General features: G+C 32.6%; 1 protein-coding gene across 2 annotated transcripts in view; it reads right to left on the bottom strand.

Moving 5' to 3' along the window:
* The window catches only part of VIRMA (vir like m6A methyltransferase associated), a 91,818-nt gene that overhangs the window by 7,286 nt on the left and 68,877 nt on the right, over positions 1–15,655 (bottom strand). For both annotated transcript variants that reach the window (XM_074200234.1, XM_074200235.1), the window contains exons 16-23: positions 14,951–15,168; positions 9,259–9,391; positions 5,268–5,420; positions 4,677–4,837; positions 3,975–4,071; positions 2,037–2,203; positions 1,133–1,464; positions 365–508 (exon numbers count right to left, since the gene is read on the bottom strand). In XM_074200234.1, the coding sequence (XP_074056335.1) occupies positions 365–508; positions 1,133–1,464; positions 2,037–2,203; positions 3,975–4,071; positions 4,677–4,837; positions 5,268–5,420; positions 9,259–9,391; positions 14,951–15,168 (1,405 nt within the window). The remainder of the gene's footprint in view (positions 1–364; positions 509–1,132; positions 1,465–2,036; positions 2,204–3,974; positions 4,072–4,676; positions 4,838–5,267; positions 5,421–9,258; positions 9,392–14,950; positions 15,169–15,655) is intronic.

Raw genomic sequence — 15,655 nt, forward strand, 5'->3', positions numbered from 1 at the left:
TTAGTTGGATCACTTTAAGTGATTAAACATTATCTCTCCAAAAGTATTATTCTAAAAAGGTTATCCTCACCATATCAGGCCTTTAAGTATAATGTAAGCTCCTTTAAATCAGATACTATTTCTTCTTTGTATTCCTAGTTCATAGAACAATAACTGAAATCTAGTAAGCACCCTAACAATGACAGCTGAAATAAATGTTTAGTCTCATCCAAGTTGTCAAAAAACTTTTAGGTAAATTCTGGAATTAAAAATTATCTTAAAAAAAATTAGGAATTCACATTAGCATTTAATGTCTGACAGTGTGCCTGGAAAAGGATGAACATCTTCCCATTTATCAGTGCTATTTCACAAAAATACAACCCACCTGCAGAACTGAGCGGTCGAAGTGGAGGAAGAGGGCCCCTGCTAAAATTGCTCTGTCCTCCTCTACTTTCATTGTAGGTTCCCCGTGGTGTACTTTGGGCACTCCAGCTGGAACCTCTTGTTCCCTCACGACGACTATAATTTCCTAAACACAATATATTATGTTATTTAATAACCTGCAATATATCTTTTCATTGAGAAACTAGTTGAAGAAATACAACTGACAACTTATTAAAAAACTTTTAAACAAATAACTGGAATAAAGAAGTAACTAACTGAAGAAAAACAATTTCCAGGAAGAATTATTAATACAGTTAGAGAAATCTATTCTCACATTCCCATATGTATACATATTATGTATGTGTAATATGTAAATATTTACTAGTGAGGGCATAAACATCAACCTTTTGTAAAAATCCTAAAAGGAACAGTTTTTCAATATTAGACTGGGAAAGCAATTTGCTGAGTATGAATTGGTAAACTAAGAAAATAATCTCAAAGAAATTTTCTTTGTAATTCAGATGGATAAATCTAATGCACAAAAATTAAAATGATCATTAATGTCACTCAAAGATACTACGATCAAAATGTGAGAGAAGGGAATAAGTCAAACCCATTGCTACACATATATCTAGTAGAAAACTTTCAGAAATGAGTCACTGAAATAATTCTAATCAGTAAATGGTAGTTTCTTAAGATAAAAGTTATTAGGACTCTTTTTAAAAGGAGAAGTGAATTTTCAACTTATCCAAACTATTCCAAAAATTACCTTTTGAAGCAGGTGGAGTGAAGAATCTGTTTTGGCTATGAAAAGCACCTCGTCCTCCTCGGTTCCCTGAAAACCCACCACGAGAAGAAATCTTCTGTGACACTTTGGGTGGTCTTTTTGGTGGTGGTAACCCATCCTGTGGAACCACTTCTTTGCTCTCAGCTGCAACAAAATCGTCCACGTGCATAGAAGGTGGCCTACTTGTGTTCTGTTTCCTCTGACGAAAAATATCATGGGGTCTGATGCCCTGTCCAAATCCTCCCCGGCCTCTTCCTCTGGGAGGTGGCACAATGTGTGCTCTCTTGGCTGGTTCAATGTATTCAGATTTTCCACTAATTAAAATTTTAAAATATTTAAGTTAAAACCAATAGAAAAAAACAAAGAAACATTCATATAAACAGAGAAAAATAAAACCAATTAACTCATACTTTCATAAGCTTTCACAAAGATCTCTTCCATTTGTTTCCAAACTTTGTTCAAAAGATTTTCCCTCAACCTTAAAATAATTCATTTCCCACAAAGTATAACATTTTTAGAGAACAGCACATAAAAAAGAGTGACACACCATATACTTACAAAATCCAGGCGAAAATGGAGATCTCTGACATTATACTCTTTGTAAATAAAAAACATTTTCTGAATGATACAATTAATTTCCTTTTTCATGCACAAGAAAGCAACAGACATTCAAGTTTTCTTAGAATCAAAAATTATAGCAATGACCAAACTCTCTATGCCCCACAGTTATAAACCAATTGAAAAAGTCATCTTTACAAGTGGAGTGGGGAAAAAGACCTCTCAGAAAAGATGGCTTATATTTCAACCACCATTTCATTTAATTTTTACTTTGAATGTTCTTCAACTATATGCAATTGTGAGATTGCTACAGAATAGCAAAGCGTACCTCGATGTTATAAAAGTCTCGTGTTTGTGCTTGCCAAGCTTAAACCCTTTTGTAGTCTTTGTCCTCCCAGGAGATGATGGTTCCGACAAAAAGGAACGCTCTAATTCGGCTTGCAAATCAAAGTCACTATAGCATTTTTCAGAGAGCTCAATTAAGTCAACCTTTACCTGCAATCATCAAAGAATATAATTTCACCTGTACAGCCACTGAGGAAAAGGGGAGTAGATATAATATATTCCAGATGCAAATATTTGGGTATAATTTTGGCAGAAGTTTTCATCATATGTCAAAGTCAACATTTAAATAGATATGGGGAAGAATGTATATATACTTTTCAAAAATAGCAAAAATGACCCTTTATCAATAAAGTAGATCCTGGGTTTCTTTAAAAAAAAAAAAAAGCAAAAACAAGCTGAGAGAGTAAAATCTCATAATCCTATCAGAAACAATGTGGAATATCTTCAGCCTGATACCAAAAAACTAAGGGTGGGGCAGCTAGGTAGCCCAGTGGATAGATCATTGGCCCTGGAGTCAGGAGTACCTGAGTACAAATCAGGCCTCAGACACTTAATAATTACCTAGCTGTGTGGCCTTGGGAAAGCCACTTAACCCCAATGCCTTGCAAAAAAAAAAAAACTAATAAAAAACAAACAAATAAATAGATGAAAAAGACTAAGGATGATGACATGTGAAATTTCCTGACTAATCATCTTCAAAAGAGAGGATCATATATCATTTATTGTCTCATATTTCTCTACCATGGTATTCCAAGAAGCTCTAGCAAGGGTTCAATTTAACAGAAATTGTAGTTAAACATACATAATTTTTAATGTCTTAACTTTTATATAATGAAACAATCTTATTTAATGTTATATTTCAAATAATACATTGTTAATATTTCACTGTTTCATCTTAAGGATCTCAAACTATAATCACTTAGATTCTAAACAACTAGAGTAAATTTAAAATTAAAATTTTAATTATTAAAATAAAAATCTAGAAAAAATTTAATACTAAAAGACACTTTGGGTATTTTTTCAAATCAACTTGATAGAGCAATTTTAAATGTAAAACAGCTAACACCAACTGTGATATTACAAAGAATACAACTAAAAATAGAAGGGCATGTCTTTTTTTTTATTAAACTAAGTATTCTATAAAATATTATTCAAAAGTATTTGCAGAATGATGATGAAACATTTTTTCCTACAATAAAATATTCAAGTAAAAATTATTTTTTCAATATCATGTTCAATAATTCATCATTAGAATGTTTTTAAATATGCCCCAGTATTTATTAACACAGAAATAAAGTGGTTAGAAATCATTTTCCCTCATATATTATTGTAGAGAACAAACTTCATACAAATTCAATGTGTTTAACTGTACACTTATAAATTTGTCAGCTTGTCTCTCTCCAAATACGACATATCATGCTACTAAAGAATCTCTTTAACAAAACATTCTTAGGGGAAAAAAACAGGATTTTGTTGTCTTAATACCCTCTTCACATTTACAAACAGGACCAAACTGATAAATCTGACATAAGGATTTTTTTCTCATCATCCTAATATCAGACAAAAGAATAGCCTCTAGAAAAAAGAGAACATGCACTTGCCCAGAGAGAACTCAGCTGATAGCAAACATTATAATGGGTATAGAATGAAAAAATATAATCTTATCCATTCAGGACTGCATCTCCAAGATTCATAACACTGAAATTATAGAACTAAAATGAGGTAAATGTGAAAAATAGAGAAATCAAACAGAATGAAAGGCAAAGTGAGACAAAACATAAGGAAACTACATCAGTAACCTCAAAATAAAATTTTGACACAAAGTAAAATATGTTTTAGGAACTTAAAGAAACTACCACCAATTACAATTTTAAAATAACTCTTTAGAGCTATATGAAAAAAAAAAATCACTTCACCATACCAAATCTAAATCTGTTTCAATCTCTTCAGCCTGGAATGGAGAGAACCACATAGACTTCAGCTGGTCATCCATGACATCAGATAGCACATATGCAGTCCTAAAAACAAAAGTTAACAAATACAGACTTCAAAATAATTAAGATCATCTTCCCAATTTTCTGTAAAGTATATTTTAAAATATCTGAAGGGTTTAGGAAATTTTGTGCTACAGCTTTTAAATAACTACCTTCGGGAAATAAGTCCTTAACAAAGATTAATAAAACTAATAATGGATTGATTCTTCAATGCTACATAGATGCTATATACTGGGGTTAACTGTATTTTCAAGAAAAATTTAAACACAAATATTCAAAAGAACAGAGATGATTCAGTTCAATACCCTCATTTTACATATAAAAAAAGACTCAAATAATCTCATAGCCAATTTAGAACAGAGGCTCTAAACAAAGAGTTCAATTCGAACATCTTTTTTGAACGTGAAGTAAACTAGTTAGGGCACTAAAAGAATGAACCATTTCCCTTTTGTGTTTGTATCCCTATTCTCAAGCACATTGCCTGATACCTCACAGGTTCTTAAAATTGTTTGATGACTGAGAATGCCAATTATTAAGGGAGGTTATATTTCATTTTGACAAAACTAGATAGGAAACATTACATATGGTCACTGATTCCAGAGAACAAAAACAACAAAAATTTATTTTACCTATTGTTAAATAAATTTTGAAGAGACTCTGGAGCTGAAAGTACTGGTTCTACATCTTGATCACTAAGTGGTAAAGGATCACCTGCAGATTCCAGCATTTGTCTAAGACCAACTATATTGTCCTGTAAAGAATCCAGGTTGTCATCATCTTTAGAATGTTCCTAGGATTAACAGGAAGAAGAAAAAACCTTGAATAATAGAGCAGAAGGTTAAAATAAAATTTACCATATTCATATTTTAATGGAAAAATCAGAGCCATTAAAATCAATATTTTCCAAAGCAAAAAATTTTCAACTTCCAATTAAAAAAAGTTAAAACAACAATTACAAGATTATTTCCAACAATGTCTTAATATAAAAATCAGATACCTTCCAAACAAAAATAAGCAAAATTTCAAAATTTTTAATTTTCAGATAATTTTAAAAATCTTTCACAAATTATTAATTTCAAAATGAAAAATATGGAAATTTGAAAAAAGTACTGCTACCCACTACAAGGATCACTCTTCCAAATAGTAACAATGAAAAAACATAGAACTCTAGACAAAATATGGTTTGATTAAAGGGAAGTTTTTTTTTTTTTCCTTTTTACCAAAATATGCTTCTCCAGTTGAAGCAACAAACTTTCTGGACTTTCTTCTTTGCTCTGTAAAAGCTGTTTTAATTCTGCAGCATTAAGATTCAATGTCCTTGATGGATGGGTTCCATCAACTTCCATGAGACCACTGTCATCTCCGCAACAACCCTATAAATATTAGGCAGAAATTAAACTAAATTAATAAATTTGGAAAAATGTTTACACATTTACATTAAACATCTAGTATCTTATTTAATTTCACTTGATGGTTTTGCTTTATACCAGCACAAAACTGTTAAATGAAGCAATAAAATAAACAAATAGCCTTAATCTGAGATTCAGTATCAAAGAAGTGATGCAACAACTTTCCTACTGATCTTCAATTATGGCACCAAGATGTCTCAAAATAAACTGAAGCATCAGAACATAACTTATACAAGATTTAGTTAAAACTATGCCTACCATTAGAGAAGACAAAATTTTAAATTATCTCTCAGCAGACAGTAAGACAAACAAAGGAAGAGAGCAATCAGATTACATCCCATGGGTATAAAAATGATTATTTTTCTGCCTTATGGGATATACTCACAGCTCAGTAAGTTTTACTCCTTAATTTGAACAATTAAAGTGAAGTTTTTTTTTAAATTCTAAACTTAAAAATCAATGTAACTAAAATAGTTTAACACGCCTCCCTCCAAAATACTACATATGCTACAAAATATTCTCTTACCAAAAAATTCCTATGGGGGAAAAAATCAAGATACAGTTGTTATAATATACTCTCCTCATACTCACACAAAGGATGAAAATGATAAATTATCATGAGAATTTTTTCTACCATCCTAGCACCAGTCAAGAGTAAAAAACACTTAAGACTTTGTCAGCTCTTTCAATTAACAGTTACAAAAAGGGGCAGCTACATGGCACAGTGGATAGAACACCAACCCTGGGGTCAGGAGGACCTGAGCTCAAATCCAGACACAGACACTTAATAATTATCTAGTTTCTGTGACCTTGGGCAAGTCACTTAACCCCATTGCCTTGCAAAACTCAAAAAAAAAAGTTATAAACAAAAGTAAAAGTCACTCTGGTTACCCAATAATGCAATTATTTCATAAAAACAGTTGTGAAGAACATAAAAATTATTAGACAAGAGATTTTGTGAAGATTTCATTTGTTCAAGGTTTCCTTCTTCCATCATTATCATAAACAACAGATCATGGCTAAAAATAAAAAAATACCTTTTTTAAACTTGATAATTTGCCCTTTGTGTCAGAGTTAAAAGTTTGGTGTCTGAAAAATTTATATTAAATTTCACATACTTTCAAGATCTTTTCTCATGGAAATCTTAACTTTTCTTAGTCAATTTAAAATACAAAGGTATAATTTTTCAACCACTAACATTATTATTAAGGAAAAACCAAATGAGCTAAGAAAATTCAGATGAGGGAGGAATAAAGGTCCCATGGGGGGGTCCCCCCAAAAAAAAACTCAAAGAAAATTCAGACAAACATAAGAGTGATATTGCCTCCCACCACTTCATATATTGTCTCATCCTCAGGGAAAAACTGATTTTTAATTTGTTAACCAAGAAAACACCCTTAGGAATTTGAATGATTTGTTGCAAGATATTCAACAGAGCTACTACTTAAGGCTGAATTATCCAACTTTTTAGCACCAATTTTAAAACTATTCAATTAAATCATAATACAAAATGTAAATTTCTAAAATTAAAAAATAAAAAAACAATTTTCAAATAAAATTCAGATTATTCTCAATAAAATTATGCTTAATAATTTAAAATTTACATTAAAAAACAAAGCTTTTTTCTTAATCTGTTAATCAAAATAGTTCATAAAACATTTTAGTTTCCTAATTTGCTTGTTAGTAATATTTTAATAAACAAGTTATTTTCGGCCAAAGCAGAGACATAAAAATCTTAGTGCAGAACCTCAAGTCAAAGGCACAACTATTCAATTTTTTTTAAGGTTTTTTTTCAAGGCAAATGGGGTTAAGTGGCTTGCCCAAGGCCACACAGCTAGGTAATTATTAAGTGTCTGAGACAGGATTTGAACCCAGGTACTCCTGACTCCAGGGCCGTTGCTCTATCCACTGCACCACCTAGCCGCCCCCTATTCAATTGTTATTATGATTTATTCTAGAGGGGCGGCTAGGTGGTATAGTTCATAAAGCACCGGCCCTGGAGTCAGGAGTACCTGGGTTCAAATCCAGTCTCAGACACTTAATATTACCTAGCTGTGTGGCCTTGGGCAAGCCACTTAACCCCATTTGCCTTGCAAAAAAAAAAAGATTTGTTCTAGAAGATTTAAAATGGGAGATAACTATGAAAGATACTTCTTGAATTTTAAATTCAAATCTCCAATTAAACACAATCTAGTACTATTAATGGGATGTTAGCTCCTTGAGAAGAGGGACTACTTCATATCTGTCTTTGTAGGCCATTTGCCTAGCCCAGAAAAGGCACTCTATAAATCAGGTGTATCCAAGCTGCCCATAGGCTGCAAATGGCCCTCAAAGCAGGCATTATTACATAACCTGAAAATAAAAGAACAGATGAACACATGCATATTGCAATACCACAGATTAACTTAACCTTTAACTTAACACGAATCAACTTTTTCAGGTAACTAACATGGTGCAGTCTCACAGACCAGTTTTTTTGTTTTTTGGGGGTTTTTTTATATTTTTCGAGGCAATGGGGTTAAGTGGCTTGCCCAAGGCCACACAGCTAGGTAATTATTAAGTGTTTGAGGTTGTATTTGAACCCAGGTACTCCTGACTCCAAGGCTGGTGCTCTATCCATTGTGCCACCTAGCCGCCCCATTGGTTTTTTTTTTTTACAAAAGATATATATATAGGAATTAAGATCTTTATTTTAAAACATTATTTGACTTAGCCTAATTGCAATAGACAACTTTATCGTATTAAGCATTAATTGATTTTATCACAGAACTTTGAGAATAGATTTCAAATTTTTGAAAACATAAATTGCATTGCAGAATATTTGCTACTCCATTCTCAGTTGACATCAACAAGTTGCAAAACTTTCAAACAAAATGTATAGAGTTGCAAGCAGACATAAACTTAAAAAGTTATTCAAGTGTCTTTATTGGACATTTATAAACCGTATCTGCCTAAAATATCAGACATTTCATGAATATGCCCTGTTCATGATGTCTCTTCTGGGAAGTATATATACTTTAAACAGTTCCTAACATTGCTATAAACCTCTAGCAAACCAGATATAGATGTACTGGTATTGAAAAGGCACATTAAATATGGCATGCTCTTATTTTTTTGTTCAAAAAGTGAATGTTTTACTATTATGCTCATTATTTTATTATCATATTATATTATATTATTATACTCACTGGTAATATAGGTTATACTGTCATAAATAAATATTAAGTTCTATATTGCAGTCCTTGAGAAGTTTTTATTGGACAATGATGTCAAGAAGAACTAATAGGTTGGGGGGAAGCTAGGTGGCTCAGTGGATTAAAGCACAGGCCCTGAAGTCAGGAGTACCTGAGTTCAAATACAACCTCAAACACTTAATAATTACCTAGCTGTGTGGCCTTGGGAAAGCCACAACCCTAGCAAAAAACCCTTAAGCCTAGCAAAAAAAACACCCAATTAAAAAAAAAAAAAGAACTAAAAGGTTGGACACCCATTCTACAAATGCTAAATGAATGAATGAATTTAAATATACTGCACTTCAGTACTAAATACTAATGAGGCATACTTGTTTCTGGGTAGCCCAAGTATAGTTAAAAAATGAAATTGAAAATAGAAGAAAACTGTTTTGAAATTACTTTTATTTTAAAGGTCATATTCACATTGGTGCTTTAAAATCAACAGCAAAATGCTTTAGAAATATGATAAAAAGAAATGCTTGTTAGATTCTAAGTAATTGAGGCAAAATGTATTTTAAAATTACTTCAGATTATAGATCAAGTTAATAAAAAAAAATGCATTTACTCACCATTGTATCAGAGTTGAGTATTTGTCTCATGAACTCCAAAAAAGAAGATGCAAGTTCTCCTGTGTCCTTACTAAATGTGCTAACAACTCGTTTCAATAAACGATGCAAGGCATTATTGTGTTTTCTTAATGAACTATTGAGAAAAAATAAAGTTAAAGATAGTACTGCTATCAGTTTCTGCTAAAGAGATCATTATTGTCCATCTACTCCAACCAAGACCCAAAAGAGAATTTCCACCATGACATTACCAGCAAAGTGGTCAGACAACTTTTCTAAGATTTCAAACCTGAAATTTATCCTTTTGAGCCTTCTAATCATTTTTAATAATTCTGTCTTATCAAGCTAAACAGAGTAACTTTAATTGTTCTTCCATATAAAAGCCCCATAACTGCTAAAACACAACAGTCATGTTCTCCTGAGCCTTCTCTTCAAGAGAAACCACCTTGGTTCCTTGTCTGGGTAAAAGACCTTGAATGATCAAGGCTGAACTACCCTGGACATTATCCAACTTATCACTGTTATCAGTTAAGCAATAGAGCACTAGTAAAAGTGAGGTGAGTTGTACCTGGTGACAGGATTATGAATTTCTCCTGCATAGAACTTACATATTCCTAAAATGTAAAGCCCCTAAATGAACCCAGTACTCCACACATGATTTAATCAATGCAGGGTACAATGAAGATGAAACCTCCTTACTTCTAAGTCAAGCCTTTATCAATGAAGCCAATGCTTTTTTATCATATTTAGCTTTCTTGGTTACCAAAGACATATTGAGTTTATAACCCACGAAAGCACCCAGATTTTTTTTTAATGTTCCGATGACTGAACAAAAATTATGTATGCAACTGCAAGATATCTTACGTATTTATTTCTAGAGTAACTATTATGACAGTTTTAATAGCTATTAAAAGAGAAACGAAACCAATTACCCAATTAGGGGCAGCTAGGTGGTGCAACAAGCAGCCCACCAGTCCTGGAATCAGGAGGACCTGAGTTCAATTTCAGCCTCAGACACTTGATAACTTACTAGCTATGTGACCTTGGGCAAGTCACTTTAACCCAAGTGGCTTGAAAAAAAATTTTTTAAAGACTGCCCAATAACAGATGTGCTTGATAACGTCATGTTATGTCATGCAATCCTTCAATGCTGCCCCTCTCCCCCCCAGCAACTCTCTAAGATTTGTGTTTCTGGAAAGGTACCAATCCTACATTGGGAGAGGAAGGTTCTTCCCAGGGCATGCCCTAGATAGTGAAGTCATAGAAAAACGTAGATGGATCTGAAGTTTAATAAATATATAAACATATACATAAAAATATGTGCATATATAAACTAAACAAATATACATGTAATCTGAAGTGTCACAATTGACTCACTATCATAAAAGTAATGTTTAGGAACAACATTAAAAAAGGTTTGCTAGGATTAACAGCAATAAGGGGGAAAAAATGTAATATGTAAAAAAATTACATTACATTAGAAATCTTATCACCAATCTTAGGAAAAAGATAAACACATGAAAAGTGAACAAAATCTTATGCAAAACATAAAAATACATTTCTAAAAGAAATGATCTAAGTTGAGTCAGATGGAATTCAGAAAGTTTCCTAAAATCAAGAACTAATCTTTTAAGGCAGTTTTAAGATAATAAAATTTTAAGTTTCAAGACATGTTGAATAAAGTTCATAAAATGTTTTATGTACATATATATATACACACACACACAGAGACACACACACACACACACACATATACATATATTTATGTAATCTGATTTCAGCCTCAAAACAGCCTTTTACAGATGTAGACAGTGAAGCTAAGATGCTAAATATTCCAGGTCAGGAGTAGGCTTAAAATTAAGATGAATATTTTGGAAAGAGAAAGATATTTGAGGAAGAAGAAAAGACTCCTATGCATACTCTTCAGAATTTATATATTCCATAACCAAAATTAGTAATAATTTAGTTCTGTTATTTTTCACAACTTAAGCATGAAATAGGACCTTTCTCATGAACAGGTAATATTCAACTGTCCGTAGTAACAAGATAGGAACAATGATGGTGAGTTAAAACTCCCAAGAAATCTTAAGACAGTTAATTCCCCATTTTCACTTTCAGGTATTTTCTTTATTCATTAAATTTCATATATGGCAGTGGAGCAAAATCCAATATTCATTCTTTTAAGGAACAGTTTTAAAGGGCTTACATGTGAGACATGCTTGGAACACAGACAAAAACAAAGATTTCCAGCCCTAGAAGGCTTTCACTCTATTGAAAGGAAGCAACATGAGTTCAGAAAAGTAAGTTCATTGCCCACTAGATATGATTATATAGCTCTCTTCCCTTTTTTGGCTACTCTTAAAAAAGACCATTTATAAGAGATGGTTCAACTTCTTTCCTCTCTCACTCATCTTTAATTCTTCTAGAGAATGATTTCTGAGTGTTCCATCAAAACTGCTTTCTCCAAAATTACTAATAATCTCTTAACTGCCAAATCTAACTGCCCTTCTCAATTCTCATTATTCTTGATATTAAAGCAGATAGAGAATGAAATCGAATAGAGTGAAAGATCTGAATTCAAAAGTAGAATTAGGGGCAGCTAGGTGGTGCAGTGGACAGAGCACCAGCCCTGGAGTCAGGAGTACCTAAGTTCAAGTCTGGCCTCAGACACTTAATAATTGCCTAGCTGTGTGGCCTTGGGCAAGCCACTTAACCCCACTGCCTAGCAAAAAGCTAAAAAAAAAAAATGTAGAATTCAACACTTAGTATTTGACCTTGAGCATTTCTGCCTAGGTCTCCTCAAATGTGAAATGGAGATAAAAATAACTTCCTTATGGTTGTGAAGGCTCAAATGAAATAAGTAATGGTCATACAAGTGTTTAGTACAATGCCTGGCACAAATTAGATAATTCATAAACACTTGTTCCTTAGCTTTGTTCTTGACCTTTGTAGATTTTAAGAGAGTTACCACCCTCTTCTCTTTCTAGGTTTTCAAGATACTGCTCCTTCTCAGTCTCATTTGCTGTTCCCATTTATATTAAGTGTCCCCAGGACCCTATCCTGGGGTCCTCCTCTTTTTTTTCTTGATAATACTTCATGTGGTGATCTCATCACTGCCTATGGATTCAATTCTCATCTCTAGGAAGATAATACTCCAGTGTTCTTAGCCAGTCCTAACATCTTCTGAACTTCCAATATATCTCCAACTCCAATGCTAATTTCTCAAAATGGGTAACTTGTAAATAGCTTTAATTCAACACATATAAAACTGAACTCATTATCTTTCCCCTTAAGTCCTATCCTTTTAAGAACTTCCCTATTTCTGCCAAGGATACCACTATACTCCTTTGCTTCCTCCTCATCTCTTCCCCCTGCCTTCAAGTTTCAGCTAACATTTCACCTTCCAAAAATACTTAGTCCACCTTAATCTTACTGTTTTCCCCTCAAGATCCTCCCATTCACACACACACACACCCACACACCCACACACCCTTTATTTTATACATAATTATCTCCCCATTAGATTGTATGCTATTTAAGAACAGGGACTAGTTGTTTTTTGCCTTTCTCTATATCCCCAATATTTAAACACAACTTCTTGCATGTAACAGATGTTTAATATGCGCTTGTTGACTGATAAGAAAGTAAAAATATATTCAACAGGAGCAGCTAGGTGGCATAGAAGATAGAGCACCAGACCTGAAGTCAGAAGGACATGAGTTCAAATCCAGCCTCAGACTCTTAATAATTACCTAGCTGTGTTACCTTGGGTAATTCACTTAACCCCACTGACTTGGAAAAAAAAATACATATATATTCAAATAGATATTAAGTAATTTCCAGAGGAATCATTATCCTCTGCTTACTAGAACCTGAGACTGTGGAGAAAATCAAATCATCTCCATCTCAGGATTGGAGGACTGTGGAGTGTTTGAACAGTCACATTCATTCAGTAAATGCAGGTTGGGGTCCAACTGTAGGTAGCTTTAAATGCCTGTCACAAGACTTGAATAATTTTAATATTCTACTTACTCAATGAACAGGGGTATTCACAATTCTGATAAAATATGAATGATTCTTTAGTCTGTAACAGTTAACTTCAATCATTAAAATAATGAAGATAAAGAAGAGCATCTTTAAAAATAAGTTAAACGTAGAGAAAATCCCAATTTGTAAAGAAATGAAAAGTTTCATATGTATCAGGTATATAGGCCAATGCAACTAAAATTTACAGTCTTAAGTACAAATAAAGAATTCACATTTCTTATTTTGGCAGCTAGGTAGTACAGTTGATAGAGTATCAGACCTGGAATCAGGAAGACCTGAATTCAAAACTGAAGAAGGAAATGAAAAATCAGCCCAATATCTTTACCAAGAGAACCTAAAAATAAGGTCATGAGGATCAGACAACTGAAACAATTCTTATTGCAACAGGAATTTTCACTCAACTTTAGTATTTCTAAAATCTGTTCAACAATTCTGACCAGAGGTAAATAAATTTCTTTTCTGAATTCCAAAATGTTTTTCCCCTCTGAAAAGCAAATATTTAAAGGAGTTTTACAGTCAAAGAAAAAAACAAGATTACAGAGAAAGACAATCTAATCTGGCCTTAGACACTTAATAATTACCTAGCTGTATGGCCTTTGGGCAAACCACTTAACCCCATTTGCCTCAGGGGAAAAAAAAAAGGACAATCTACTTCTAAATTAACTATGTACTTGAAGACAGTTAAAAACGATCATGCATGCTAAATTATATTTATGTATAGAGAAATCTTGACGTTCAAGGGATTAGGTCTCTCAAATTAGGGAAATCTTAAATCTTAAAAATACTAATTCCCCCTCTGGGCCATGTTATTTTCTTCTCCTCTCCCTCCATTCCAGTTAGATTATCTGCACAGTATATTCATGCTAACTTCAGAAAGAGTAAAGAAATAAAGAAATTTAAAATCACAATTCCTTCCTCCTCCATTTCCTTTCATCTCATCCTCAGACACTCACAAAAAAAAAATATGCAGCTTGCCTCCCTAACCTATCTTCCCACTATGTAAAAGGGATGGAGATTAAACAAGGAAACAATGTACTGAACTATAAAGACTAGAATGAAATGACTTACACTGCAAAAAGCTCTAGTTTTTAAACTAATTTTCTGTTATATGAAATCAATATTGTATAGCAATACCCAGCCTTACACAACCTTTCCTCTCTCCCTCTCTCTCAACTTTGCTGCAAGTAGCTGTATCACCCCACTTCACCCCACTCCTACCAAAAATCAGGGAAAACCAAAGCCTCATCATACTTCTCAAGGAGTTTATGTCATACCACAAACATTCAAAATCACAAAGTGCAAACAAGAAATAGTTAACAGGGTTTCCATCTTTCACATATGAATTATAAGTCCCAATTTATCACAAACAGTAGGAAACCTCTTTACTAAATATTTTTCCATTAAAACTTAAATTTCCCCACTTTAACAGAACTGTATCTTTTCTCATTTGCCAATTTTTCTTCTCATTTGTTATGCTTTAAATAGAAAGAAAAAATGCTGCACTTACAAAATATGTGTTCTTTAAAATTACTAAAATGTTTCCAATGCCAATGATCTTCAAAAAATTGCTCAAAAAAGTTATAAGTAATTCAAGTTTGTATAAAAAGTCTAGAAGTAAAGCTTTAAAAGCTGAGATATAAAGTATTACCTTTTTAAGTGAAAGAACCCATAATCATGTTCTGCAAGAAACATCATTGTTCTGACACATGTCAGTAAACAGTTGTAACTATTCTCAGAATTGGCTACTGTGTCCAGTAGACAGTCACAGATCAAGGCCATCAATTCCTTGTTTGGTAAAGAATTAGACAGCTGCTCCAGTTCAGAAAGTGATCCTTCTGAAGAATTTGGCAAAATAAGTGCAATGTCCTAAGGAAAAAAAACAATGAAAGAAAAAATTCTTAAGAAAAATACCTTCATTGTGACTTTTAATTTAACAAAATGAGTAACAATTATTCCTAGTAAATCTTTCTTTAAAGTGTTATTTTTACTTTTCCAACACAAATATATAAGCACATATAAATACATAGAAACCAAAGTATCCTTTATCTTCTTTAAAATAAGATTTAATTTTAAAATAGACAAACTAATCATTAGCTGTATTTAAAAAATATGACTACTTCAATGACTACTTCTATGAGTGATTTAGCAAAAAAGGTTTCTCCATATTGAAACTAAAACTGTTTAAAAACTAAAACTCCTTTGCATCTGGCATTTTTCAAGCCTGCCTATGATAATAAATGCAATACAATACTGATATTTTATATGGATAATATAACATTTTTAAAGGACTGGGGATAATATAAAGGAAAAGACAACTAAGAACTTTAACAAGCAAAATTATTTCCAATTGCCC

Source organism: Macrotis lagotis, chromosome X (assembly GCF_037893015.1).
Source record: "Macrotis lagotis isolate mMagLag1 chromosome X, bilby.v1.9.chrom.fasta, whole genome shotgun sequence".
Lineage (NCBI taxonomy): Eukaryota > Metazoa > Chordata > Mammalia > Peramelemorphia > Peramelidae > Macrotis > Macrotis lagotis.